This window comes from Larus michahellis, chromosome 8, assembly GCF_964199755.1.
Source record: "Larus michahellis chromosome 8, bLarMic1.1, whole genome shotgun sequence".
NCBI lineage: Eukaryota > Metazoa > Chordata > Aves > Charadriiformes > Laridae > Larus > Larus michahellis.
This window is the reverse complement of record NC_133903.1, coordinates 17,676,792-17,695,940: the sequence shown is the minus strand read 5'-3', so window position 1 is coordinate 17,695,940 and position 19,149 is coordinate 17,676,792. Positions and strand designations below refer to the sequence as shown.

General features: G+C 68.3%; 2 protein-coding genes across 6 annotated transcripts; both read right to left on the bottom strand.

Annotated features, from left to right (window-relative positions):
* Nucleotides 1-2,099: 2,099 nt before the first annotated feature.
* On the bottom strand, nt 2,100-2,963 carry MYADM (myeloid associated differentiation marker). The gene has a single exon (XM_074598013.1). It carries the CDS (start codon nt 2,961-2,963, stop codon nt 2,100-2,102), a length of 864 nt encoding a protein of 287 aa, XP_074454114.1.
* Nucleotides 2,964-4,126: 1,163 nt separating this feature from the next.
* LOC141747560 (septin-12-like) lies at nt 4,127-15,843 on the bottom strand. Of its 5 annotated transcripts, XM_074598008.1 has the most exons (11): nt 15,700-15,843; nt 11,951-13,036; nt 6,813-7,016; nt 5,825-5,953; nt 5,629-5,710; nt 5,392-5,529; nt 5,009-5,126; nt 4,832-4,927; nt 4,643-4,739; nt 4,392-4,443; nt 4,127-4,271 (listed from the first exon to the last, which is right to left on the bottom strand). In XM_074598008.1, exons 1-11 carry the CDS (start codon nt 15,752-15,754, stop codon nt 4,127-4,129), a joined length of 2,202 nt encoding a protein of 733 aa, XP_074454109.1. In that variant the 5' UTR covers nt 15,755-15,843. The 5 variants fall into 5 exon arrangements, with proteins under 5 accessions (XP_074454109.1, XP_074454113.1, XP_074454111.1 ...); XM_074598012.1 differs by lacking the exons at nt 11,951-13,036; nt 15,700-15,843 and adding an exon at nt 9,641-9,779; XM_074598010.1 differs by lacking the exons at nt 11,951-13,036; nt 15,700-15,843 and adding an exon at nt 8,100-8,150.
* Between the last annotated feature and the right edge of the window lie 3,306 nt (nt 15,844-19,149).

The window sequence follows — 19,149 nt, the reverse complement described above, 5'->3', positions numbered from 1 at the left end:
CCCCGGCCCGGGATCTCCTGCTGAGCCCCTTCTCCCACCCCCAGCTGGGTGCAGGGAGCTGGGATCCCCCCCAAACTTCTTCCTGCCCCCCACCCCCAGCACCCCATTGCCCGCCCGGCCTCCTGCACCCCAGCCTCACCGCACCCCGTGTGTCGGTGCTGCCCGCATGCCATTCGGAGCTGAACACGTTACCGGCACCAAGTGCCACAACTCATAACCGGTGACAGCCGCCGCCGTCACTGCGCTCCCCCTGCCCCTTTCCTCCATGAATTTCAATCAACCCTGGCACTAAAAATAGCTGCGCTCGGGTGCTGGGCAGGGCTGTGCCCGGTTGCTGTGGTTTTCCCTTTTTTTTCGCTCCCAAAATTCTGGCTGGGAGGCTGGGAGTGGCTGCCACGGCCCTGCCGGGAGGGCGAAGGCCCAGCTGTGCTGCATGGTGTGAGTGTGGCACCGCGGCACTCTCTGGGGTGCAGGGGAGCAGCCCAGCCGGTGCCAGGGTGCCACGGGGTGATGGCCACCATGAGGACATGGACCAGATGGTGGGGACACCCCTCCAGGCCACCCGTGGCATTGTCATCACCAGCAGTGCTGGGACGCCCCACTGCGGTGGCCCTGGCACAGAGGTCCCACTCGCCGGGGCACCGTAGCACCCATGGGTGGCGTGCAGCGTCCAAGGCTGGGTTCGGGCTCTTTTGTCACCGTGGCAGCCAGTCTGCGCCATCTCGTGGTGGCGGGGACCCCGTCTGTAGCCCCCAGCAAGCCCCCAGGCAGTGGTGATGGACCCCAGCATGTCTCATGACCCCGGCAGCCCCAAGGCAGTGGTGATGGGCCCCAGCATGCCCCATGGCTCTAGTACCCCTGAGGCAGTGGTGATGGGCCCCGGCATGACCCATGGCCCCGTCAGCTTCAGTGATGGGCCCTGGCATGCCCCATGGCTCTGGTAGCCCTGAGGCAGTGGGGCTGGACCCTGTGTATGTCCCATGGCCCCAGAAGCCTGGAGGCAGCGGGGATGGATCCTGGCATGCCCCACAGCCCTGGCAGCCCCGAGGCATCAGTGATGGCCCCAGGCTGGGGCTAGTTCTGGGGCAACGAGAAGCAGAGAGAGCAGTGTGGGCTGGGGCCGGTGGCCCCAAAAGTCTCCGGGGTGGCCCGTGGCACCCATCCCACATCCGGGACTGCTGTGCCAGGAGCTCTGCCCATCGGGCACACCTTCCCCTGCTGGCACCGGTCCGTATCTGCCTGCCATCTTCCTGGTATACTGCCCTGCGGTGCCACCGTCCTCCTGGTGACATGTCCCAGCACCCTCAGGTTTGGTGGCACAGGGCGACAGCCATCCCCCTGCCCTGTGTCCCCTCCCGGGTAGGGGACTCCCCGTTAGCCCCCAAGGGGCAAAGCAGCAGGCACTGGGCTCCTGCCAGCATGGCTGGGACCAAACCCAGTGGGGCTCCCGCTGGGGTGACGGTGGTGGGGACCAGGACCTGGCGGTGCTGGTGACAAGGGCCTGGCGGGCTCTCAGCAAACCCCCCCCCACCACCACCAGCAGCCGCATTCCTCCCGAACCAGTTCGGCAGGGTCCTGTGCTGGTGCCAAGGCAAAAAATCATCCGGGTTGGGTTTTTCCTGGTCATGCCCTGTTTCACTCCGGTGCCGAGTCAACAAGGAGGAGAAAAGAGGATTTGCTGAAACCCGGTGGCGCCCCCCAGGCACTACCAGCGCCCCCCCAGTGCTGCTGGTGTCCCCCCCTCCCCTGCCATTTCTCACCCCCGAGCCCCCCACGCCGCCGGGAAGGATCCCACAGAAAGCCAGGAGAGGGAAGAAAGAGGAGGCAGAAGCAAGTGAAAAATGACCCAGTTTAATCCCAAAGCCCCCCCCTCCCCTCCAGCTCCAGGGTTTCGGGAGCACCCTGGACCCCCTCACCAGGCCCCCTCCCCAGGCCGGGCTCCCTGCAGGAGCACCCGGTGCCTCTCCACTCTGGCGCGGGGAGAAGGAGCTTTCCGAGGCGTCCAACCTCTTCCTCAGCTCCACCGGCAGCCCCACACCAGCACCGGACCCCAAGCCGCGTCCCACCACCCCTCGCCCCACAGGGGCCACCCAGAGCCCTTATGAAGGGGTCCTGATGAAGACCATCCTGGTGGAGTAGATCAGGTCCACCAAGTAGGCAATGAGGTTGAAGATGGTGAGGAAGGTGACCCCCAGGTGCTTGTTCCAGGCGCACTCACTGTTGCAGGGGTTGGGGCGTTTAGTGTCCTTGAAGCTGTAAAGGGGCCAGAGGACGGTGGCGGTGATGTACATCACCAGGGCCAGGGCGTTGTAGCCCACCAGCATCTTCTCCAGCGGGCAGGGAATGTAGGCGAGGCACCGGCCGATGGTGAAGATGATGATGAGGAAGGTGACGATGAAGCAGATGGAGTAGACAGCCACGCACCACTGCAGGCCGGCTTCCGAAGCGTAGCTATCCAGCAAGGAGAAGATGAGGCAGGCCACGTAGACTTCAAAGACCTTGAGGAGCCCTGGCACTGTGGAGAGGAAGCTGCTGATGTCCCCCGGCTTGGCGCGGGTCAGCCCCACCTCGAGGGCGTAGGCGAGGAAGCAGAGGCAGGAGGCGGTGGTGGCCACAGCCTTCTGGGCACAGTGGCTGCTGCAGGGGCTGCCGATGGAGGTGGAGGGGTAGACCACCGAGGTGGTGAAGACCATCAACGCCGCCAGCATGGAGAAAGCCGAGGTGAAGTCATCCCAGGAGATTGGCAGCGCAGAGTAGAGCTCCAGCAGCTCCAGCACGAGCACCACCAGCGTCACGGCGAAGCAGAAGCACCAGGTGAACATGCACCACGTCCCATAGGGACTCTTGTACTCCCCCGTGGAGGCCACCAAGCTGAAGGCGACGCAGGACAGCACGACGGCAAAGAGCCGGGCGATGCCCACCCAGGAGGTCACGGCACGGAGGTTCACCGTCGCCACGGCCATGGTCCCGGCCAGCTCTCCCACGCACGCCGCGTGCCGGGAAATGGGTGCTCCTGGTAGCCACTCTTATCTGGGTGTCGGGACGGAGGGGTGGGGCGCGGGGCAGGGAGCCTCCGGCCCCCCGAGCCACCCGTGCTGAGGACCCCCCCCCGGGCTCTGCTGCCACCGCCACCACCGCCGCCACCGCCTCGCCGAGGTGGCTGCTGGGGGCTGGCAGTGGCAGCGGCACGGGCGGGTGGATGATTAACGCAGGGCTGGGCGAAGGGTGCTGGTGCTTGTGGTGACGCTGAGCCCCGCGGCAGGGCCGGGGGGGTCGGGGGGGGCCGGGAACGGGACGGGACAGGGAGCTGCCGTCCTGGCACTGTGCCCTGGCTCTGCCCATGGTGGGAGGCACAAAGGGACCTTTCATGCACCCCTGGAGCACTGGGGGGGGACTGCCCGAGGGGGCACTCCCACCCCCACGCCACGCCGGGGCTGCGCCCACTGGGGACACCCGAGGGGTTTGAGGGTGCCCCTGGCGGGGGGGTGCCACAGTGGGGAGCAGCTGGGTGTGGCACCCCCCCCCCCTACACACACCCTTGCAGGTGGCAGCTTCGCACCCCTCCCAGCACCTCCACACCCCTCCCAGCACCTCCGCCACCCGATAAGCGGCTCAAAGTCCGGCCGTGCCAGCTGCCATCACCCGGCAGGGTAGGTGGGGTGACTATGGGGAGGGGACCGGCACCTTGCCCCACCCCGGCCACCCGTGGTGCCACCAGCACCCCGCCGGCAGCACCGCCACTTCCCTGGGGTGCCTGGATGCTGATGGCACCAGGCGCCCTGTCCTGGCAGCACCGTGGCAGGGGAGGGTCTCGCCCCGTGGCCCCAGTGCAGGAGGGTGGTGGCACGTCAGAAGCAGAGGGTGCAGCAGGAGGATGATGATGGCGAAGGCTGAAGGCTCCGGGCTGACCTTTAATGTCACGCATGGGGTCTGTGCCCATGACGGAGCTTGGGGACGAGGGACCTGGGGACCAAACCCAGGGGCAGCGTGGCGCTCTTGGAGGGGGCGGGGTGTCCTCATCCCAGGCAGGGTCCGGGCGCAGCCACTGGTGGGCAGGGGACGGGCACAGCCGTGGGGGTCCAGTGGTGGCTCCGGGTCGGGGGGGGGGGACAGGACACATGGCAGCTCAGAGGTCACTGCCACCCTCGCCCTTGCCGGGCAGCCCGTTGGGGGGGCTCAGCGCCGGCCCGTTGCTCTCGTTCAGCCGCCGCACGCGGTAGCTCTCATAATGGACGTTGTGGGTGATGTCCTTCAGGTCCTGCAGGTGGGACCTGCCCCGGGGCGGCAGCGGGGAGGGAAGGGCATCAAGTCACCATCCCCGCTGCCACCGTCCCCCCCCCGCCGCGGGGTGCTGTCCCCCCTGCTATCCCGTCCCCCCCTCCGCCCCTCACCGGATCAGCAGGTCCCGCAGGAGGGCGAACTCGCAGTGCGCCGGGTTCTCCACTGCAAAGCAAGGCAGAGCGGGGCAGCGGGATGCTCGGGGAGCACGTCCCGGCACCACCGGAGCACCGGCACCGCTTCATGCCGCACCCCTCCCCCGCCTCAGCACCCATGCGGGCAGGGATGCACCCATGGGTGCTGCTCCCCGCACCCCCTGTTGGACCCTCGCCTTGTTCCTGGGGGCGCAAGGGGCTCCGCTCACCTTCGATGATGCCCCACTTGGTCTTGCGGCCCAGCACCCGCTTGCCGTTCACCTGGTGCTCCTGGTCCGCCCCCACCACGGCGAAGGGGATCTTCTCCTGCCGGCGCAGAGGAGCATGCTCGCCCTGGGGTGCTGCCGGGTCCCCCCCAGGGACAGCAGCACCCCCAGTCCCAGCATCCCGGCACTCACCCGAATCCTGTCGTTCAGCGCCCTGTCATCTGGGTCCTGGTCGAAGTCCTCCTGCGGGTACACGCTGATGGCGTGGGCCTTCAGGTCCTCCTGGATCTGCGGGATACAGGGCTTGAGTTGGGGTTTGGGGGGGGACACACGCGGCACCCCGGGAGCCCCTCGGGGATTTGTCCTCACCCGTTGCTTGAACTCTGTCCGTTCCTCCAGGGTGAGGGAGTCGGCTTTGGCGATCACCGGCACCACGTTGACGATCTTGCTGAGCCGCCGCATGAACTCCAGGTCCAGCGGGCGCAGCCTGACAAGGACCACCATCACCCCAGGGTGACCCCCATGACCATCACCCCAGGATGACCCGCACCACCATCACCACCCCAGGCTGACCCCACCACCACCATCACCCCATGTTGACCCCACCACCATCACCCCAGGGTGACCGCCATGACCATCACCCCAGGATGACAACACCATCACCGTCCCGACGTGACCCTACCACCATCGCCCCAGGATGACCCACACCACCAAGCAGGGAGCACCCATGGGTGCTGTGAGTGGGGACTCACCAGTGACCCGTTGGGGGGATGAAGTAGACGCATACATGGACGCGGGTGTCCGGGATCTTCCTCTTGCGGGTGATGAGGATCTCCTCACGCAGGTACCTCTCGTACTGCTCGTTGATGTATTTGATGATGGGATCCCAGCTGGGGATGAAGAGTTGGGGGGACAGCATCTGAGCTCAACCTCCCCCCCCTAAAATTGCCACCCACCAAGCTGGGATGCTGCACCACATCGTGTCCTACCAGTTCTCGTTGTTGATCTGGTCCCCGAACCCCGGCGTGTCCGTCACCGTCAGCTTCATCTTCACACCCTTCTCCTCGATGACTATGGGGCAGAGACGCAGGTCAGCAACCGCGAACACAGCCTCAGACCATCCCCCCGCCCTGGTCCCCTGCTTCTCCCCATGGTTGGTGGGACACCCCATGGTGGTGACCTTACCATGGGTGACGGACTGCAGCTGCACCGTCTTGGGGATGTGTTCCTCCTGGCCGGGCTGCGAGGCTTTGCGGCTCACCTTGGACTTGAAGAGGGTGTTCACCATCGTTGATTTCCCCAGCCCGCTCTGCCCTGCAGGGGACGCCGACAGCTCCAGTTTATCCCCCATGATAAATTAATTCCAGGGCAATCAATACCTCAGTATCCATTTGGGAGCAGCCCAGAGGCTGGAATAGCTCCGGTTTCTCCCCCAGTAAATTTATTCCCTGGGATGATAACACCTTGGTACCTACTTGGGAGCATCCTAGAAGTCTGGATAGCCCCGGTTTGTCCCCCCAATAAATTTATTCCTGAGGATGATAACACCTTGGCACCAATTTGGGAGCATCCTAGAAATCTGGAGAGCTCTGGATTGTACCCCAAATAAATTCATTCCCCAGGATGATAACACCTCAGGACCCAATCAGGAACATCCCAGAGGTTGGAATAGCTCTGGTTTCTCCCCCCCAATAAATTTATTCCTGAGGATGGTAACACCTTGGCACCCATTTGGGAGCATCCCGGAGGTTGGGATAGCTCCGGCTCATCCCCCAGCAAATTTATTTCCCAGGATGGTAACACCTTGGTACCTACTTGGGAGCATCCCAGATGTTGGGATAGCTCCGGTTCATCCCCCAATAAATTCATTCCCCAAGGTGATAACACCTTGGCACCCATTATATGGCACATTCCATAGCTCCGGTTTATCCCTCCCCCAATAAATTTATTCCCCAAAGTGGTAACACCTTAGTATCCATTTGGGAGCATCCCAGCGGCTGGGATGAGCTCACCCATCAGCACCGCTATATTATCAGGTACAGGATGTCGCTCCTCTTCAATTTATTGCTTAAATCCCTTAAAATTCCATAAAAGCGTAATGTCCCCTAGCATAGTGGCATCAGAGCCAGGATTCCCACCCCAACCGGGCGCAAACCCCGCAGCCAGCGCTCACCCACAACCATGATGTTGAACTCGAAGCCCATCTTCATGGTTTTGATTTTCATCTGGTCGAGCACGGCTTCGATTCCCACATAACCGAAGAGCTGGCAACCCGCCGGACCGGGCGCCGCGGTGAGGGGCATCTCCTCCTCCTCCTCCTCCTCCGGCGGCGCGGCCGGCGGCTCCATGCTGTGCTCCTGGGGCTCCAGGCTGCTCCCTGCACGGGTGGGCGAAGGCGGGTGAGCCCGGACAACCCCCCCACACACACCCCCGCCGGTGCCCACCCCTCCGCAGCCACCGTTGCCCCAGCAGCAGTCACCCCGGCGGACACGTAGCCCCGGCACATTCCTGGCAGCCGGTGAGGCTCGGCATGGCAACGGAACACGCCGGCCCCCCGCAGACGGAGGGGGACAGGGAGGCGGCGTGGTGGCATCCTGGGGGTGGCTGTGCCGGCGGGTAGCCCTGTCCGAAACCCTGCCATGCCACCATGCTCTGGGAGGTGGTGACATGGGGCACAGTGGCCACCATGGGCACCCTTTGCCCAGCCCACGTTGCCACCCACGCCGAGGCCACCTCCTGCAGCGCCCGCTCCAGCCCCGCAGCAGGAGGTGTCACCCCACATCGGACCCGGGCACCCCCCCTGTAGCCCGGGGGGGGTGTTGGGGACAGGCACGGGGTTCACCCGGGGGACCGTGGGGGCCACCAGAGCTCCGCGCCCGCCCCAGCCCTTTGTGAAGCAGGTTGGGGGGCCCCCCGAGCCCTTTCTTCCTCCTCCTCCTCCTCCCACTGCCCGGCACAGCCATTGTTCGGGTCCTACCTCAGCGCCGCAGTGCCCTCGCTCAGCACCCCGCTACGGTCGGGGTGTGGGGGGGGTGTCCCCCGGGCGCCATCAGCGTCCCCGTCCCCATCAGCGCCGCAGCCAGCCAGCCCCCCGGCTGGCACCAAACCCGGCTCTGGCGAGGCTGCCGCTCCCACACACGACCAGCATGGCAATATGGCAACATCCCTCCCCCTCTCTCTCCTCCCCCACCGGCCCCCCCACCCTTTCCCAGCCCCCTCCCCGCCACAGCCAAGCCCCTGCGCCCAGCTTGCCGGTTGCCCGGTGGGCTGGGGAAGGTGCCCACCTGGCAGTTGGCATCGCTCGGCCTCCAGCCAGGCCACTGCAAGTGGGGAACACCAGCACAGGGATGACCCCCCTCACCCCCCACCCCCGGATGGCACCCATCACCCCCATGGGTGGCCGCGGTGGCATCGAAGAGAAGCAGGAGCGCTCGGGGGTCCCATCCCCGCTGGCACCCACCGGCTCCTTGGCGAGGGTTGGTGGCCCTGCCGCAGTGCCCCACGGCGCCTGCGTCCCGTCCCGTTCCCCCCCGCCCACGCCACATATGTGCCAGCCGGTTCTTGGCGGCGGCGAAGCCGGGGCGGCAGCTTGCCGATGGCCGGGGCTGCCGACGGAGACCAGATGCCCTGCCAAGGCCACCGCCGTGTGCCACGCAAGCCTGGGTATAAGGCACGGGTGGGTAGGGGCCAGCCTGGGGGCACCAAGAGATGATGGAGACAAACATCCCCGTTGCCACAGCAACAGCATCCCGGGGTGGCGGGGACGGGGGTGGCACCCAGCACCCTGTGCCCAGCGGTGGGTGCAACCCACCGCTGGGCACAGGGTGCTGGGTGCCACCCCCACCCCCCCACCGCCACCCCCAGGGATGCTGTTGCCATGGGGTGACAGGGGCGATGGCAGGGTTGGGGACAGCAGTGCCATGTGTCCCAGCTCCCCCCCCCTCCCTGCCACCAGTCAGGGTGTTCCTCGGAAGTGGCGAAACAGCCGGGGACTTCCTGGTGATAGCGGTGACACCCAGCGGCTCCCCCCCCCACACCCCGGTCCCTGTCACCCCCCCCCCCCCCCCCCGGCGGTTGCCGGGACAGAACCAAGTGATGCAGCCGCCCACCGCAGCCATGATGTGGTCCTTGTACCCTCCGAAGGGGGCGGCGGGTAGAGCCGTGGGGTGCCTGGCAACACCGGCTGCTGCACCCGCAACTGTCCCCCCACCCCGGGTGGGACCCGATCCCCGCACCCTCTGTCCCTGCCCTCGCTGCCGAAAACTGCCATGGGCAACGGCTGGCAGCCGGGCGGCCGCGTGGAAGCTCTTCGGCATCACCGCGCACCTCCGGGGCGAATGGCTCCTGCAGCCAGACCTGTTCGAGGACTCATTAAAGATGCTCTTATTTTCCAGGCAGGGGCGGGTAATCCCGGGTCCGTGGTCTCCTCCACGGATTTAATTACTGATGCGGGGCTAATTGCCCGGTTCCCTAGGGAAGTCTGTAATAAGGCTCCAGGGGCGGAGGGCGCTGGGAGAGGATGAGCCGGGAGAGAAGCTCCCGGCCTGGCTGCTCGCCGCCGTGCCAAACTGGGCATCGGATGGGGAGAACGTGGCTCCAGATCAGGTGGGGAAAAGGGATCTGGCCCCTCTGGCACAGGGATGGAGGATTTGGGGGATGTGGAGGGAGAGGTGTCCACCACACCGGCGAGGAGCATCTCTACCCACCCGGCCGAGCCTGACCCAGAAATGCCGGCACCTCTCCCAGCGCCAAACGCAACCCAAGGGGACGGCGGTGACAATCCCCATCTGTGGCCGGACCGGGAGCCATCCTGCCTGGCCGGCTGGCTGTGGCGCAGTCGGGAGCCACGGCGAGCAGAAGCAGAAGTGAGCCGGCGGGTGAAACTCCGCGCGTGCCCGCCCACAGGGGACCGGGGACCTAGGGGCTCACCCTGCCCCGGTGGCAGCACCCACCCTGCCCGCACGCCACCCTGCCCGCCGCCGCCGCCACGGCCACCCCTACCTGGGCGAGCCGGCCAGAGCCGGGGCTGCTGCCGCCGCCGAGAGCTGGTCACCGGGGCCAAATGGCTCCTGGGGTGCAAGGCGGGGAGGGTGGCTGCAGCCCACGGCTCCTCCTCCGCTCCTTCTCCTCCTCCTCCTCCTCGCCCGGGGCCCTGCGTGGGCGACCCGGCGTGGAAGTGAAACACGGCGGCCGCCGGCTCGCTTGGTGCTTTCCCCCACAGGGCGCGGGACCAAACGTGCCACCCCCCGCCCCACTGCCACCCCACGGGTGCCAGCGGCTGGGGGCTGCGGTGGCCTCCCGGGAGAGGAAACGGCACGTCCCCACCTCTTCCTGGCAGAGAAACCGCCATGGCCAGCAGCCCCTGCCAGCCCCGTGCCATCTGCAGGGCAGCCGGTGCCCAGGCGCTGCCCGCTGGCTGGCGCCCCGCTCCGCAGCTTGGGCACGCCAGGCTCGGCCACCCTGCCAAACCCCGGCTCGGCCACCCTGCCAAACCCCGGCTCGGCCCCGAGCACCATCCCCCTGTGTCCCCATCACCCTGGCTCAGCCCCGAGCACCGTCCCCCCGTGTCCCCATCACCCTGGCTCAGCCCCCAGCACCACACCCTGTGTCCCCATCACCCCAGCTTCGCCCCAAGCACTGTTCCCCCGTGTGCCCATCACCCTGGCTTCTCCCCGAGCACCCCCCCGCCCCGTGTCGGGCTCATTCCCAAGCGTTGTTCCCCTGTGTCCCCATCACCCTGGCTCATCCCCGATCACTGTCCCCCCATGTCCCATCACCCCAGCTCATCCCCAAGCACCATGGCCCTATCACCCCCGCTCAGCCCCAACCGCCATCCCCCTGTGTCCCCATCATCCCAGCTCATTCCCGAACACCATCCCTCCGTGTCACCATCACCCTGACTGGGCCCTGAGCACTGTCCCCCCATGTCCCCATCACCCCGGCTCAGCCCCAAGCACTATCTCTCTGTGTCCCCATCACTCTCACTCATGCCCGAGCACTGTCCCCCTGTGTCCCCATCGCCCTGGCTCAGCCCCAAGCATTGTCCCCCATGTCCCCATCACCCTGGCTCAGCCCTGAGCAGCATCCCACTGTGTCCCCATCACTCTCACTCATGCCGGAGCAGTGTCCCCCTGTGTCCCCATCACCCTGGCTCAGCCCAAGCACTGTCCCCCCGTGTCCCCATCACCCTGGCTCAGCCCTGAGCACCATCCCCCTGTGTCCCCATCACCCCGGCTCAGCCCCAAACACCGTCCCCTTGTGTCCCCGTCACTCTGACTCGGCCCCGAGCACCGTCCCCACCTCCCTGGCCAGCGGCGGGCCGGTGGGGCAGCCGGGCTGGCTGGGCCGCGCGGCCACGGGCATTGCTGGGGGATGATTCACCAGCCCGGAGCAGATGTATGGATGCCTTCCCCGGCGTCAGTACTTAGAGCCCGGCGACGGCGGCTCCCATGACACCCCAGCGAGACGGGCAACCAGCCCCAAGCGCCTAAACAGGGAGCCCCGGCGGCGGTGGCCATCTCCCGGCCACCCCGGTGTCCTCCAGCCTTCCCTGGCGCGGCCGCGGGGAAGGGGGACACCAGCGGTCCCCTGCCCTGCGCTTGGGGACAGGCACGGGCTCGGCAGTGCCCACGCCGGCGCGGTGGCAGCCGAGGGTACGGCTGTGCCGGGGAGCCCCGCGTCCTTCCCACCCCTCCCCGGCACGAGGCGCGCACCGAGCACGCCCCAGCGCACCTTGGCCCCCCGCCACCTCCTGCGCCCCAGCGGGAAGGGTGGAACAGGATCCCTCCCCCGTGCCAAGGCGAAGGAGGGATGAGAAGGGAAGAAAGGGCTGGACGTGGGACAAGATCGCGGGGTGATAGCCGGCACGCGCGGGGGCCCTGGCGCTGCCGCCAATGGGGCACATGTGTCCCGACCTGTCTCCCCGCGCCGGGGAAAACAATTAGCGCTAGGGCGGCGCGGGAAGCTCGCCAGGCACCCCGGGGCCGGGTGGGACGGGAGTCCTGCCAGCACCGCGCTCGGCTTCATGCTGCATGGCTGGCCCCCCCCACCGCCGCCGCCGCCACGCGCCGTGCCGGGCGGGCGGCATCCAACGTGCCGCACAGCACCACCGGGGAGGGAGGGGGGAGCTGGTGGGGCCCATCCTGGCCGCGTTGTCCCCAGCGTCACTGTGGCCCCGCATCACCACCCTCCCCGGCATGGGCAGCGCTGGGGTGGCTGGAGGCGGCAGGGGTCACCGAGGCGGGGGGGTTTGGCAACGTCATGCCCAGCAAGGGAGTCCCGGTGGGGAGAGGGGACAGGAGCGAGTCCTACCGTGCTCTGGCGTCACCGCAGCCCAGCCGCCGCCTGCAGCCTTGCCGGGAGCAGCCACCACCACGCAGGGTCCCCACGGCCCCGCCAGCCCTGTGCTGGGGGGGGTCACCCCGACTCTGCCACCGCCTCCGGGTGCTGCCGGGGTCCCCATGGCTGGCACCAGCACCAGCCCCCCGAGGAAGGCGGGCTGGGAGCTCACTTGCACCGTCTGCGGCTGGGACACCAGCTTGAAGGGGGCGGCCTGGGGGGCCAGCGGTGGCCGTGACCCCTCAGCCCTCCCCGGGCAGGGGACTGCGGGGACCGGGGCTGTCTCCCCTTGGCCCCGGAGGAGCAGTGGGGGCCGGCGGGCCAGGCCGGGGCTGGCGCCAAGGCTGACCCTCAGCTGTGGCCGGGGTGGGACGTGGGGGGCCGTGTCCCACCCCCCCGGCCCCTCGGGGAGCGTGGAGAGCCCCGGGGCTGCGCCGGTGGCATCACATGGGGCCAGGGAGCAGGAGGAGGAGGAGGAGGAGGAGGAGGAGGAGGAAGGCTGGTGTGTGTGGGGCTGGTCGCTCTGGGTGCCCCACGGCAGGGGGTCCGGCAGGGGGGTCCCCATCCCCAGCTCCTCGGCAATGTGCAGGTCCAGCGCCAGCAGCGAGCTGTGGCTGGCGGTGGCCCCGCCGAGGGGATGCTCCAGCTCCATCGGGAAGACGCTGCCATGGGACGGGACCTTCTTCAAGCTGGGGCCGGTGGCCAGGGGCTTGCTCGGCGGCTGGGGGGGGCCAGTGGGTGCCGGGCTCTCCAGGCTAGAGGATGAGCTGCGGAGGCTCTCGCCGTCGCTGCCCGGCCCTATGGCGAAGCCCCGGCGGGTCTGGAAGGAGGCGGCGCGGGCGATGGTGATGCCGGTGGTGCCATTGGCTCGGCCAGCAGAGAGGCTGGTGCTGAGCCGGCTGCGCAGCACGGGGCTGGGAGCCGGGCTGGGGACGGTGGCCGTGCCCGAGCGTGGCGGGTGGCCGGCCTGCAGCAGCCGGTGGCTCTCGGTGCCCGGGGACAGCGGTGGGGAGCCGGGCACCTTGTCCCCATCCTCCGCCTCGAACGACTTCTTGAGTGCTGGGGACAGAAAGAAAAAAAATGGTGGCATGAGAGTGGCACCCACTGGGTTCTGTCCCCTCCCCAGCCCACCCCATGGCCACCCCTGTGCGCAGACCCCCAGCCGTGCCAGCACCCAGGGGTGCCCCCTGCGCAGCCGGATGCCAAAGGGCCGTTTGTGAGCCCGTCGCAGATGGGAAACCAGCCCTGCCGCATTGTCCCCCGCGTTTTTTATCATTGTCCCCCGCTGTTTATCTGTTGCCGGCTGGTGCCGCCAGCTCCCCGCAGAGCACACTGCCCGCTTTATTCCCCCTGTAAGGGATCTGGCCCTGAGTAACCGAATCCCCCCACCCGACCCTCTCCCCCTCCACCCATCCAAACAGCCACGCTGGGAAGGATTCCTGCCCCCTTACAGGTCGTTAACCCTGAAGCCTACTGATGGCGAGGCAGGCCAGAGCGATGGCTACACGCAGCAGGAAAGTTCCAGTCCACACGGGAGGCTGCAGCCATGCCTCCCACGCAGCTTCGCAGCAGCGATGGCAACCACGAGCCCACACCGTGGCCCCGGGGCTGCTGGTGGTGCCAATGTGCCCCCCACATGGGCACACACACCCCCCAACCCCCCCCGCCGCCCCGTGGGCATCACAGCGCCTGGCTCTACTGCAAAGCTTCTTGCCGGAGCAGCCGTCGGGTGCTTGGCAGCGGTGGGGGGGCCCTCTCCCCCTGGGCACTGCGGCCCAGCTGGGCCCCCTCGGGAGCCGCACTGCTGCCAGCTCTGCCGAAACGGCACCGTTTGGTGCCGGCAGCCGGTTCCCCAGGCCCCGGGAGAGCACGGGGGGCCCGGGCCCCCGCCAGGCAGCCTTCTTCACCCCCGTTGCCAAGCGGCGGGTGGCTGCCTCCGGCGGGGAGGCTGGGGGAGGTGGGGGGCGGCCCACGCTGCGCCCCTTCATCCCTGCCACGCCGGCACGTGCGCCAGCCTGCCCCAGCACGGCACCAGGCCGCCCTCGCCCTCCTCTTCCTCGGCCCCATGGCTGCTGCCCTGGCTTGGCCGCGGTGGCGGGGGCAGCACGGCGATGGGGGGGGTCCTGTCCCTGTCCCCTCCCCAGGTTGCCGCTGTGCCCGGGGCTGGGCAGGGGTCAGGGGCCAGGGCACGGGCGCTGCTAATAACAGCTCTCCTCCGGGCAGGTATTTCTCCGGCCGGTCAGGCCCTGCTCCACCGGCCAGGTTGCCGGGGGTCATGGGGACGGTGACCCCCCTCCCCACACCCATCTCACTGCTTCGGCACCACCGGGGAGCATGATAAAATGCCTCTTTTCACCCCAAACCCGCCCCTGGTTACACGTCCTCACCCGTGGCTTTGGCTGCCCCAGACCCTGTCCGGAGTGATGGGTGGCGGGGGGGGAAAGATGCAGGGTGAGGTGGGGGGGGTGGCAGGGGGTTTAGGGGGCATAGCAGGGGGTTGGGGGGAGCCTGGCAGGGATGGAGGGGGGCGGCAGGGGGTTTCACGGGAGTAGGGGGGTGGCAGGGATGGAGTGGGTGGCAGGGGGGTTCAGAGAGGCGGTGGGTGAGGTGTGGGGGTGGCAAGGGATTTTGGGGGTGGTGGGTGAGGTGTTGGGGGGACGGCTGGGATGGAGGGGGTGGCAGAGGGTTTAGGGGGGCTGGCAGGGGGTTTCGGTTTCGGGGGGGTGGTGGATGAGGTGTGGGGGGGATGGCAGTGACGGGGGGGTGGGGTGGGGGTGTCCCGGCAGCGGCGGGGTTAAGGTGCCCGGGGTAGGTGCACACATTCCTCCCCGGCGAGGGCAGCAGCAACCCCGGGGTCGGGTTTCGCCTCCCTCCCGCCCGCCCGCCCCCCCCCGGCCCCGGCCCCGGCCCCCGGCCGCGAACCCGGGGGGGGAGCGCACACACGCAGCCCCCACAGCCCCTTGAAGAGCTTTGTAGCCATCCCCCCCCCGCCCACCCCGCGGGCGCCCCCCCCCCCGCCACGGGCGCACCCCGCCACACCCCCACACCCCCCCCCAGGGTGCCAAGGAGGGCGCCCCGCGGGGACACCCCCTCATGGGGGGTGAAAGCAGCCTCCTCCCCCCCCCCCCGCGACGCGCAGCCCCCGGGGGGCACCCCCTACACGCTACCCAGCCCCCGGGGCGGGGGGGGACACGGACGACGCAGCCCCTCAGGATGCCCAGTCCGGGGGGGGGGAGGGGCATGCCATCACTCCCACGACGCGCAGCCCCCCCACGACGCGGAGCCCCCGGGGGGCATCCCCCTCCCTCCCCGCCAACGCTACCCAGCCCCCCGGAGTAGGGGGCGGGGGGGGGGACGGGACACACACGCAGCCCCCCCGATACCCAGTTCGTCGTGGGCGGGGGCATCCCATCTCTGCCCGATGCGCAGCCCCCCAGGGGCGCACACAGACACACACACACACACACCCCCACGATAACCAGCCCCCCCGGGGGGTGTGGGGGAGCGCAGCCCCCAACGATGCTCAGCCCCTGGCGGGGGGGGGGGGGCATCCCATCCCTCCAAGACGCCCAACCCCAGCAGCATCCCCCCCCCCCCCCCCGATACCCACCCCCGGGGGGCATCCCCACCCCGTCCCGCGATACCGAGCCCCGAATGGGGGTCTCGCCGCCCCCCCCTCCCCGCTGTGGGGGGGTGGGGGGGTCCCGCAGCGCCGTCCGCACCTTCGAAGTCGGAGAGGATCCCGTCCAGGTGCTCCTTAACGGAGAGCCGGGCCATGGCGGAGCGGGGCCGGGGGGGGCACCCGCATGGGGAGGGGGCGGCAGCGCCGGGGTTGGCGGGGGCGGGGGGAGCGGAGCGGAGCGGAGCCGCGGCTGAGCCCGCCGAGCCCCGGGACGGGACGGGCCGGCGCCGGCCGCCCTCAGCGGGGAGGGGAAGGAGGAGGGGAGCGGTGCGGGGGGGGGGGTGGGGGGGTGGCGAGAGGGAAGGGGAGGGAGGGAGGGGAGGGGGGAGGTGCTGCCCGCGCCCCCGCCCCGGCCGGACCCCCCCCGCCCCGCAGCTCCCCGGGCCCGGCCCCCGCAGCTCCGCCGGCCCCGGGATGCTGTAGCCCCTGGGCTCTGCACCGGCCGGGGACACCCCCGGGGGCGGGGGGAGGATGGGTGGGGGGGGTGTATGTGTCTGTGCGCCCCGCCCCCCCGCCGCCTCATCGGGCTGGCAGCGGTGGCCGGAGCTGGGCCCCCCACACCGGCTCCCCCGGCCCCTGCGCAGGGCAAACGGGGGGGCTCGCCTGCTTCACCCCATCCCCCCCCACCCCCCACCGCCCCCCCGAGCCCTGCTCGCTGTGGGTGCTGCCTCTGCCCCCCCCACTCCGTGCCTGGGGGGTCTTGGCCAGGCTGGGGGCCAAGCCGGGGAGGTCCCAGTAAGGCTAGGGAGTCCCAGGAAGGCTGGGGGGGCACCCTGGTCAGGCTGGGGGTCGCAGTCAAGCTAGGGAGTCCCAGGAAGGCTCGGGGGGGGGGGCGGTCCCGGTCAGGCTAGGGAGACCCAGGCAAGCTGGGGGGTCTGGGCCAGGCTAGGGGCCAGGCTGGGGGGCCCTGGCCAGGCTGGGGGGTCCCAGGAAGGCTAGGCAGGACACCCTAGTCAGGTTGGGGGTCCTGGTCAGGTTGGGGGTCCCAGACAAGCTAGGGGGTCCCAGACAGGCTGGGGTGGAGGAGGGGAAAAGCCAGGCTGGGGGGTCCCAGGCAGGTTCGGGGGGTCCCAGGCAGGTTCGAGGTGTCTTGGCCAGGCTGGGGGGTCCCAGGAAGGCTGGGGGGGGGTGGTGTCCTGGCCAGGTTGGGGGATTCCCTGGTGAGGCTGGGGGTCCCGGTCAGGCTGGGGGCTCCCAGGAAGGCTGGGTGGGTGCCAGGCAGGCTTGCGGGGGGGTGTCCTAATCAGACTGGGGGTGTCTCAGGAAGGCTGAGGGGAAGTCGCGGTAAGGCTGGGGGTCCCAATCAGGCTGGGGGTTGTAGGAAGGCCGTGGGGTCCCAGTCGGGCTGTGGGGTCCCAGGAAAGCTGTGGGGTCCCGGTCAGGCTGGGGGGTCCCAGGAAGGCTGGGGGGGGCTCCCAGGCAGGCTGTGCACCACAGGCCTTGCTCCCCCAGGGGTTTCCAGCTTGGAGCAAGAGGAATGAAGGGGGCTGGTGCAGGCAGGGCTGCCTGTGGCTGCCTCCTCCTGGCTGGGTGCGTGTGGGGTGTTTGCCCCGGTGTCACCGTCCCCTGGTGCGGCTGTCCCTGCTGGGGGGGTCGTGTCCCATGCTGGGCCCCCGGAGCATCCCGGGGGACCCGCTGGAGGGGACCACGCTCCCCGTGAGCATCCCCGGGCGCTCCTTCCCGCAGCGAGTCCCATGGGGTGCCGCAGGCAGCACCCCGGGGAGAGTGAGGGGCCGCCCCCCTTAGCCTGACGGGGGGGATGCTCAGGGTGGGGGGCATCATCCATCCCCTGGCTGCCGAGGGTTAACCCCCCTCCCAGCCCCATCCCGGGACGGGCAGCAGATGTGGAAGGGGAAGGTGCTGGATGGAAATCCCTTCTCCGGGCAGGGGTCCCGCAGCGCCCGCTCTGCCCCTCACCACCCTCTGGCCCCCACTGAACACCCGCCGGCTGGAGCACATTCCTGCGCTGGGCCCGGGCTGGGGGTGCAGCCGGATCCGGCCCTCCCATGGCATCCTTGCCGGGGGGATGCGGGATGTGGCCACAGTTGCCCTTAGGTTTTGAAGGTGCCCGCTGGCTCGCCGGGGAAGGGGCTGGATGGGCTCCCACCGGCCGCCCCGCGGCTTTTTGGGGGCAGGAGACCATTGCTGCCCTCGGGGTCACGCTGGGTGAGGGACGGATCCAGGGCAGCTCCGCTTTCCCGGTGGCTTTGTCCTTTCACGGCTGGTGCCGGCCCGGTGCCAAGCCCAGTGGAGGGGCTGGAGGGGGACGGGGAGCCGGGCCGAGCACCCTGCGCCCAGCGTGGGCACCGCGTTCCTGCCACCGAGGCCAAGAGGACAGCGGAGGCCACCAGGAACACCAGGACAGCGGGGGCTGGAACCCCCAACACCGCACCCAGGGTCCGCTCGGTGCCTGCTGAATTCCCCCGTCCGCATCCAGAGCATCCCACTGGAACGGACGGAGAAGCTGGAGAGCTCTTCCCCCGGCGCTTAGAGCAGCCTTTCGGAAACAGCTCGGCTTCCCCAAGGATTTTTGGAGCCACGAAAGCTCCATAAATCTCTAACCTTGTTGGAAATATTTAAATGCATTTAATTGTTGGGTTTTTCTTTTTAAATAAATAACAACTCCGAGCCGCCCTGCAGCTGCTGAGCCGATGCTGTGGAAGGGCGGTTCGGAGCAGCTCCGGAGCTTTTCCTGAAGGATGCGGAGATCTTTAGGGGCTTTTTCTGGAGCGGTTTGGAACAGGCTTGGAGAGGTTTCAAGCTGCTGGGAGCCCTTTCCAGAGGAGGCGCGGAAGAGCTCGGGGGGCTCCGAGTATTTTTTGGATGAGTTTTACAGCAGGTTTGGAGCAGCGCGGAGCCGGTTACGGTTGGGGGTGTGTGTGTGGAGGGGGGTTGCTTAACACCTCCCCGCTCTCGATGGGAGGGGGGTTTAGGGGCGTTTCAAGCCATTGGGAGAAATTTAGAGACGTTATCGTAAAGTTTTAATGCCGTCGAGCAGTAGGTTGGAAAGATCCGGAGGAGTTTCGGGAGTGGGGGGGGGGATGTTTTGGGAGGGTGTTGGAACACTCAAGGCTGAGAGCGCTTCAGAGCTGCCACAAGACCTTTTTTTTGTTTGGTTTTTTTTTTAAACGATCCATTTTGAGCTATTTCAAGGAGTTTTTAGAATTTGAGGACTTTTAAGAGCTACTTATTTGAGCAACTCAAGTGCTTCGGCGCTGCCCCAAGGCCCTTCCAGAGGCTCCGAAGCAGTTTTACAGCCCCTCGAAAAGGACCCAGAACCGCCCCCCCCCGCCCCCAGAGCACTTTATTTACCCCATTTCTAGAGCAGCTTCACGCTGTTGGAGGTAGAGCTTTTCCAAGGAATTTTTAAAAGGGCTTTTTAGAGGCGTTCAGAGAAACCTTGGTGCCCGCCGGAGGGACGGCGAGCAGTCGGGAGCCCCGCGGAGGCCTTTTTAGAGCGGCTCGGCGCTCGGTTGGGAAATAATTCAGG

Bases quoted from the DNA above. Each gene is read 5' to 3' on its own strand.
- MYADM (XM_074598013.1), bottom strand. From the start codon at position 2,963: ATGGCCGTGGCGACGGTGAACCTCCGTGCCGTGACCTCCTGGGTGGGC.
- LOC141747560 (XM_074598008.1), bottom strand. From the start codon at position 15,754: ATGGCCCGGCTCTCCGTTAAGGAGCACCTGGACGGGATCCTCTCCGAC. The intron at 7,017-11,950 runs GTAGGACTCGCT...CCACCCGTGCAG, and splicing joins TGCGGTGACGCCAGAGCACG to GGAGCAGCCTGGAGCCCCAG. The intron at 5,530-5,628 runs GTAGGACACGAT...CTTCATCCCCAG, and splicing joins CAGATCAACAACGAGAACTG to CTGGGATCCCATCATCAAAT.